This window comes from Rhipicephalus microplus, chromosome 1 (assembly GCF_043290135.1).
Source record: "Rhipicephalus microplus isolate Deutch F79 chromosome 1, USDA_Rmic, whole genome shotgun sequence".
NCBI classification, from domain to species: domain Eukaryota; kingdom Metazoa; phylum Arthropoda; class Arachnida; order Ixodida; family Ixodidae; genus Rhipicephalus; species Rhipicephalus microplus.
Genome location: NC_134700.1, coordinates 75,791,299 through 75,800,320, shown reverse-complemented (window position 1 = coordinate 75,800,320; position 9,022 = coordinate 75,791,299). Strand labels below are relative to the sequence as shown.

General features: G+C 45.5%; 1 protein-coding gene across 5 annotated transcripts in view; it reads left to right on the top strand.

Moving 5' to 3' along the window:
- LOC119178689 (monocarboxylate transporter 12-like) overlaps positions 1–9,022 on the top strand; it is a 329,052-nt gene that overhangs the window by 305,692 nt on the left and 14,338 nt on the right. For 4 of the 5 annotated variants that reach the window (XM_075880600.1, XM_075880554.1, XM_075880635.1 and 1 more), the window contains 2 exons: positions 1,984–2,221; positions 2,963–3,213. In XM_075880600.1, the coding sequence (XP_075736715.1) occupies positions 1,984–2,221; positions 2,963–3,213 (489 nt within the window). Of the gene's footprint in view, positions 1–1,983; positions 2,226–2,962; positions 3,214–9,022 lie in introns of all 5 variants that reach the window. The other variant, XM_075880693.1, reaches the window with a different exon arrangement.

Genomic DNA, 9,022 nt, shown 5'->3' with positions numbered 1-9,022 from the left:
AACTCTGTAGTTTTTTTGCAGGTGGCGGACGTTTTACCTCCAGCCTTAAAAGCTTCGATCTTACGGGAGCTGAGAGGAAGGGGAGTGTTCCAAGCATGGCTACACCAATGTGCACAACATTACCTTGTTTAGGCAAATCAGTGCACTTTGTGAGTGTTGACTAATCACGCAAATGACACAGATGAAAGGAATGGATACAGGAGAATTGGCCCTTACTCTATTGGACAAGTGACGCTCCTATTGTATCTTCCGTCTTATAGTAGTTTCCGTGCTTGATCGATGAAAACTGTGCTTCGGTCACATTAGTTCCTGCTTCGATTCATTACTAGACCCGCAAGCAGCTAGTAATAGGAGCCTTGGTGGTATCAAGATCGTTAATGTTTAGTGACAGTATAAGCAAAACTGCCCGAAAAACTCCTGCATTCGTGGCCTTGTAGGCCCATGTGCTCAGATTTGGGTACACGTTAAAGAACCTTGGGTGGTCGAAATTTCCAGAGCCCTCGACTACAGCGTCTCTAATCATCATATGGTGGTTTTGGGATGTTTAGCACCACATAATAATAAATCATTTGTAATTTGTAGCCTTGTTTATAACACCCCAAATAGAAGGGTGTAAATGGGGTATTTTGAGAATGTTTTATTCACGAACACCTCAAACTTTAAAAATGAAGTGTAAAAGGGGTGTTCATATGAGTGCTTTTAATAGGTACAACCATTTTACACCTTTTGGGATGTAAAAATTTTCGCAGTGTAGTCGACTGCTGACCCGCAGGTCGCGGGATCAAACCCCGGCTGTGGCAGAGGCATTTTCGATGGAGGCGCAAATGATGCTGGCCCGTGTGCTCAGATTTGGGAGCATGTTCAAGAACCCCAGGTGGTCGAAATTTCTCAACGGCGTCTCTCATAATCATATGGTGGTTTTGGGACGTTACACCCTCCCATATCATTCAGTATATTGACAAAGATAGAGAGCCTACGTTAGGCTCTTGAGGAATATTTCGGCCGGCGTCAGGGCATGCTTAGCCACCCATGAAGCAGCCTGCTGAAGGACCAAGCCCCCTGCACTCCCCCCCCCCCCCCCGCGCCGATGATTCTAGAGAATAGTTGATGGGCACTTACCAGCTTTTATGGACGGACACATTTTCGCGTACAATCGCGGAGGAAAGATGGTAGGACAGGGATCGGTGTACTGTTTCTGTACTGTCCGGTTTTAATGATCTCCGCGTATACTGTGGTGTTTTGTCGGCTGCCACAATGTAAACTGCCCTGCGTTGCCTCGGTGAATAATTCTACTGATTCATTCTTTTTTAAGAACACTCTACATCGGAAAGCAATGAACCTAAACGTCTGATGTCTTTCGCGTGTTGCTAACTCGCCTATAAATACAGCTGGTTTGTCCACCGCCTTTCTTCTTCTTCGGCATGTCCCGTGATGGTTCCGGCTATTCGTGACGAACAACATAATCTAAGTATATCGTGCACAAAATTTCAAGAGCTAAGAAGTAGCCATCGTTTTACAATGGCAGCGTATAACATCAACCAAAACACAAAATTTGAAGAGGTAAGAAGTAGCTGTTGTTTCACAATAGCAGCATATTCCATCAACAAAGACAACTCACGGCACGTGACGAAAGTATGTGAAAGCAGGATTCTGCTTGCCCGGCGCTCCGTTTTCCCATGAATTCCCAGTGCCGGTCCATAGGGGCAGCTGTGGCGGTGCGATTTCTGGGAAGGTCTATTAAGCTCACGAGAAAGAAGTACTCCATGCCTTTTTAATGTCGCCCATCCTTTGAGGAAGCCACAGTGTGCTGCAATAATTTATGCAAAGATAAAGACAAACATGATTAGAAAATAAAAAAAAAGAGCGCGTAGTTGTTGCCCTACTAAACTGCATGAAAAAGCTTGAGTTTGCTCGAAGAGAGCTTAGCTGCCAAAAAATCTTTGTCGTCATTTTTGGAGACCCATATCGGCACCCTGTTTGCAGGTACCGCGCCACCGGCAGTGGCATGAGCTACGTGGGTGGCACTCTAGTGTCGTTCATCTTTCCGTCACTACTGGTTCACATGCACGAGCACTACGCACTTCGTGGCACGCTGCTCATCGTGGGTGGTCTAACGCTCAACGCCGTGGCAGGATCGCTTCTCGTCGCCAAGCCTGATGAAACGCTTGGACGAACACGACACCGGACGGAACGGGAGGCCGCCGCCAAGCTCCTTAACGGGGCAAGTAAATGATGGGCTTGCTGGGCGGGCAAGCTTGTGGTAGTGGTGGCCATTACTAGTGTGCATGGAGAAGCTTTTCTGTTTCAGTATGAAGTCTTTGTGTTTAAATTGCCACTACACAGCTTCGCTACGTTTTAAATGCGCGATTACTTAATGTTACTGCATCAATGGACGATTCCGAGCTTGGACGTACCGGCTGCTCTGTTATGGAACTACAGCGTGTGAAACGAGTGCGTTTTTTATTGTCATGATGCAAGTTTCTCACGCACAAATTAAGCGCCGGCTATTCTCTACTCCTTATTGCAGTCGAAAATAAGGGTCCAAAATCTCCTAGTTTAACAAATTTTTGTTTATTGCGACTAAGACTTGCCTTTCAGCCATCATATTTTTGTTAAATGTGTGCTGTTAGGCCGGTGTTATGTATGAAGTGATGTAGTGTCTTGTGGAATCTGTTTTCATGTATCCAGTGGTTGTAACTGGCTGTGTCGCTGTAGCGAAGGCCGCCTTAAGTGAGCGATAACACATCCGCAGCACAAATATGAAAAAGTTGGCATAACACTCAAGACGTAGTACAGCAGCCAAAACGACATATTTATCCATTACACATGCACATATGCGCGTGGTAATGTTTTTCCTAATTCAAAAACAACCGTTACACAGCACTAAAAAGCCAAAAAAGTATTCACTGTGAGGCTTTACAAAATGAGGTAGTGCTACTAATTCATATTGTTTCATGTGCAGGAAGGTCGAATGGAAGTTTCGCGGAGTGAAGAACTGAGCTTTTTGTGGCGGCCCATCTACTACGTCATTGTATTCACGGGGGTTGTGTTTGCCTACAATCTCGTCATGTTCAGCGTGACCGTCGTGGACCACGCTATGGGCCATGGCCTGTCGAAGCTGCAGGCCGCTTTGCTGCTGTCGTGCTACGGCGCGGGAGAGTTCATCGGACGCATATGTTCCGGCATTGTCTCGGACAAGAAGCTGTGCCACAGGTACTGCTGGAACCGGTTATTTAATTTACTTAACGCTTATTTGCTCTGTGTTTGATGTAATTGATGGCATTTCACATGCCAAAATGATGATACGAATATCAGGCACGCTGTAGTGGAGAACTCGAAATATATTACGACCACCTTTGGTTCTCTAACCTGCACCTAAATCTTGATTATCCTTGCATTTACCTGTCATTTTTTGTAGCTGCCCTAGTGTTGAATCGAACGTGCTCTAAAGCTACGCAATACGCCGCCTCATGTCTCGAGCTACCACAGCATGTCTGTATTCCACATACTTTTCAGTAATTTCACCTGTTCAATAATGAATAATTGCAAGCGTACTGTCAAATAAACTTATTGTTTCCGGAAAAGTATCCTGAGATGCTGAATAGGTGTTCCTTTAGTCATTCTGCCGTGCTTGAATTGGTACCTGCCAGGGATGAAATACCACTTTTCAGGCTTTACTATTCAATACAAGCTTAGGCAATACTTTCTTGAAGTAAACGTACTGCAGCCTCTGTACAAGTGGCTGCATGTGCTTGGATTCTCTCTGCACAGGTATTACAAGCTCTAAACTTTGGAATAAACTATAAAATGACACACCATCGTGTTCAAGAGAAGCATGCGCAGTTTAACCTGAGAATAATATTTGTGAGCTTTTTTTCAGAGCATAATTTTCACCATCACGCACAATAAATGCAAGCTTTTGCGCATTCACAAGAAATTTTACGCTAGAGTGCTGGCCTTGAACGAGACATTTCACTTTCAGCAAAATGCTGTTACCTCTTAGCTGACTCATTCCATCCGGGCTGTAGCCTTAAGCGAAGACACAGACAGAATGACAACGAGTTCTAGCTTGCTCACACACGCCTTGTCTATCCTTGCATACTCGTAAAGTGCAAGAGGCTTACTATTTACGCCATATCTGGTGGCTTCTTTTTCCTTAGAATGCTCTCGTCAGTACAGCCTCTACGATTTCACTTGCCAACTGCGCGTCCCGTTTTCATCAAATGTTTAAAGCTCCCTTCAGATGCTTCTGCAGGTATTATCTTTTTTTTCTTTCGCTGTGCCAAAGAGTAGATGCTAGTTTCTTTGCTTTGGCATAGTCAAGGCATGCATTTTGTAGATGGAAGGTCATTTCGCTTGCGTTGAGCAGTTCAAGTGTGAAACTTTTCAGGATAGTTTTCTCATTATCTTGCACAGATTAAAAAAAAGAAAATTTTGCGCACTCCTTCAAGTAACAGCCCTGTGTGAATTTCTTGTCGATGACATGGACTGTCGGGCTGCTGCAAATGTGGGCTTGCTTTCCTGGGCGCATTTTTCGCTTTCCTAGTGCTGAATCAATGAGTTCAATTCGTAATGTGGGCTTGAATGTTCTCTGGACCGCTTTTCAGTGGAGGCTGCCCAACGTTGCAAAATAAACTAATTGACCTTGGCTTGTATAAGTTTGCAGTGCTGGCACGGCCCACTGCTGCTGCACATCTGTACATGACAACGAGCCAAGGATGTGGCACTTGTTCTGTACACGAAAATAAACAAAGGTGGATCAGGTACACTTTGCCTTGTGTTTTGTCGCACTTTTCGTGTTTGTGCAAAGCGAAATTACTTACACTTCCAAAATCATGAATCCTTACACTGAACAATTGGAAACAGCCCACGCGGAATAAAACATTTCTGCGCTTTCTGTAGTTCCCTATGCAAGTCACACAGTTAATGTGTCGCTTACCTAAAACTTTTTCTGAAAGTGCAACACCAGATGGAATTCTATTGCCTCTTATTTGCAGGGATCCCCACAGGGGCGTTAGCGCAAGCAGGCTTTTGGTGTGTAGCGACACCACGGACCCGAGCTAAGGGGGGGGGGTTGACTCTTTTTCACGCCTATCTGTGCGTAGCTGAGCCGTGTCCGGGGAAAAGGGGATCCAGGGGTTTGAGCTGACGCTGGTTGCTTGGACCTTTAAGGCCTCCCGGCAAAGGCAACGCGCTCCTTTGGCCCCGGTTTCACGTAGACGGCACCAGCAGGCTGACCCGCCAAGGGAAAATCGGCACTCGCCTTTTCCTATCTCTCTCCCTACATCTTCGTCTCTACTCTGACTTTTTATCTGTCTTGTCATCTTCTCTTTTTCATCTACTTTAAAATTTCCTGGCGGCAAGGGTTAACCTTGTGTGGATACCCAGTCTTGGCTATTCCGTATTAGGTTATAGCAGCGCTGTACAGCTGGCGTTGACAGGACTTGCCCATCATCTCCTGCCACGTCCCCTGGTTGGGCTTGATGGTGGGCGGCTGGCATCGCTGCCGAATTTTATTGTCAATTTATGGCAAATGCGTCCCCCCCTTTCCTGATCACTCAATGAAAAGGGGGTGCACCGAAGACACTTTTATGCTCAACAAAGCAAATCTAACTTTCCGAAAGTACCATGTTATTCATAGCCATGACGAAAAGAAGACAGTAGGTACTATTTCACCTTTTCTTGTGTCAAAAACTCTCACCGAAGCAGTAGGTCCAGGCTCTAAAGTCACAACGTTGGGAAGGGACGATCTTCTTTTGGAGGTTCGTGACAAAGCTCAATACGAAAAGCTGCCTAAACTTGTAGAGCTCGGAGAAACCCCTATTTCTGTGGGTCCACACAGGTCCATGAACACTGTCCATGGCGTCGTTTCTGATGATGACATTCTTCAACTCTCAGAAAGTGAACTGTTAGATGGCTGGCAAGACCAAGATATAGTCAAGGTACAGAGAATTATAATTTGACGAGACAAGAAAGAAACACCCATCAAACACGTAACTGTCACCTTCAGTACTTGTGACTTACCAGAATCAATTGAAACCGGCTACTGTAAGCTCCTTGTAAGACCATATATCCCCGATCCTCGTTGATGTTTTCATTGACAACGTTTCGGGCAGGAATCGCAGAGTTGCAGAGGGCGAGCCACATTCACAAAGTGCGCATCCACTCAACACATATCAGATGACTGCGCCTCAAAAGCCACTCATTGTTCGAACTGTGAAAGAAATCACCCTGCCTACTCAGGATCATGCCCCATATGAAAAAAGAGAAACAAATAGTAGAACTCAAAGTCGAACTTAATCTGTCACTTCAAGAGACACGTAAACGTTTTTCACTGCACAACCGCTCGTATTCTTCTTTTCCAGATGTGACGTGCCGGGGTGCCGCGCCACATGTTTCTGTACCCGCGATTGTCACACAGAGTGTGGCCAAGGTCGGGCCACCAGCGCCCCCGGCTGGAGCAGCCTGTACTGCTCCGCCACCTGACAAACAGGGCCGGAAGACCCCTGTGTCTGCTAAACCTTGGACCACTGCAAGCGCAGTTAGGTCCAAAAGTTCTGTAAACGTGCCAGCCGTGCAGGCATCATCCACCACCTCACAAAAAGTGATGGATACAAGTACGACTCTTCCGGCGCCTCAGACGCCGAAGGATAGGCGCAACTATTTGGAGCCTGCCAAGACAGAATAAACGCGAATTACAGGGCCCCGAAAAGGCCCTGTCACCTAAGGCAACGTTTGTACACACAGCACCACACAACACTAAAATGACATAAATACTAAAATCGATCGTCAGAAGACTGCTGAGAAACCTCGACGATAACCAGGAGCTCTTACACGAACATACGTCAAAAGTGCTGTGTTTGCAAAAAACACAATTGAAACCAAAACACACTAATTTTCAACGCAATTATATTATCTTCCGAAAGGACCAGAATGATACCATTGTACCATCCAGTGGTACTGCCATTATACTCAATCAAGGGTTTGCATGCAGACACCTACCACTACAAACATCCCTTGAGGCGGTGGCTGTTCGAGCAGTTCTTTTAAATAAACTTGTCACCATCAGATCTCTATACATACCTCAACAACACTATCTTGAACCGCATGAATTCCAGTTCCTCATAGACGAACTTCCAGAACCCTACCTTGTCCTAGGGGACTTTAATGCACATGGTAGCCTCTGAGGTGACTCGCTGCGACGAGCGAGGTTGCCTGATCGAACAGTTCCTTTTTTCGTCCGGTGCGTGTCTCTTAAATCGGAAAGAGGCAATGTATTACAAATCGCTAACAATACGTACTCAACAATGAACCCCAGCATAACATCCCCATAACTCCTGCCTTTACTTAAAGGAGAAGTCATTATATTTCATACTGTAGTGAGTATTTTCCTATCGTTATCAGCACATCTATAACAAAGGCATGTCCTGCACAGGTTTCCAAATGGCTCACCGACAAAGACGATTGAGAAAAGTTTGAAAAAACGACTGTATTAACTTGGACTGACATGGCGGCGTTAAGTATAGAGGATGCTGTGTGCTATTTTACAGCTTTCTTGGTTGATGCAGCAACAAAATGTATTTCTCAAACATGTGGACCGTCAGGCAAACGACGAGGCCCATGGTGAAATAATGAGTGCCGTGATGCGCGAAAAAAATAAGGCATGGAAGTTGCTTAGAGACTTGACCACAGCCAAGAATCTTGTAAACTTTCCTTCCTTGCGACTTGATGTAAACATCAAGTCGCAAGGAAGGAGGACGCGCCGACAAGCGAGAAGGGAAAGTTGGCACAAATTTTTATAAGGCGATAACTCATACACAGATCAGGCGAGAGTCCGGAACTGGTTGGCAAGGTGGCAGGACGAAAAGCACATTCACTTCCTTTAGTGAACACACAAGGGAAGAGTTTGGAAGACCAGGCTAACACTGTCGAAGCGCATTTCGAACAGGTCTCTAGCTCATCACACTATAGTGAAGCGTTCCGGTGATACAAAACCAGAATAGAAAAACAAAGATTAGAGCACAAGCCCACTACACATGATGCATACAATCAACCTTTCTGTTTGGCTGAACTACAAGCCTCACTTAGTTGCTGCAATATACCTATCTACCCCAAGCCCGGACTGTGTGGCATACGAAATGTTAGAACACCTGCCCACTGAAACCCAGAAAGCCCTCCTCTCCCTGTATAATGCGATATGATCTTCTGGTGAGCTGCCCTCAGCCTGAGATGAAACTATCGTTATCGCAATTCTAAAACAAGGCAAGGACCCGGCCTCAGTTTCCAGCTACAGGCCAATACCGTTAACCAACTGTTTTTGCAAGGTCTTTGAGAAAATGATCAACAGGCGCCTGATGCACTTCCTTGAAATTAGTGTCCTACTTGACCCATAGCAGTGTGGGTTTCGAGAGGCTTGGTCTACCACTGACCATTTTGTCCGTTTCTAGATGCAAATTCGCGACGCTTTTGTTCATAAGCAATTTTTTGTGTTCCTCGATACGGAAAAGGCATTTGACACTACATGGCGCTTAGGCATATTGCGAGACCTGTCATATTTAGGTGTGTGCGGGGTACAATGTTGGCATTCATCAAAAGCTACCTGTCGAACCGTACATTTCGTGTCCGAGTTCGCACTGTCTTATCCCGAATATTTGTCCAAGAAACAGGAGTGCCACAAGGAGGTGTATTGAGCGGCACACTTTTCTCAGTTAAAATGAATTCCTTGCACCTGTCTCTCCCACGTGATAGTTTTTACTGCATATATGTCGATGATGTACAGATTGGTTTTGAATCGCGCAACATGTCAATGTGCCAACGTGAAGTTCAACTAGGGTTGAACAAAGTATCTCAATGGGCAGATGAGAATGGTTTTATACTCAACGCGCAATATAGCACTTGCGTCTTGTTCAGCCGAACGAGAGGCCTCCATCCTGACACCGACATTGTCCTGCATGAGCAACGTTTATCAGTGAAGACCGAGCACAAGTTTCTTGGACTAACATTAGACACAAAACTAACCTTC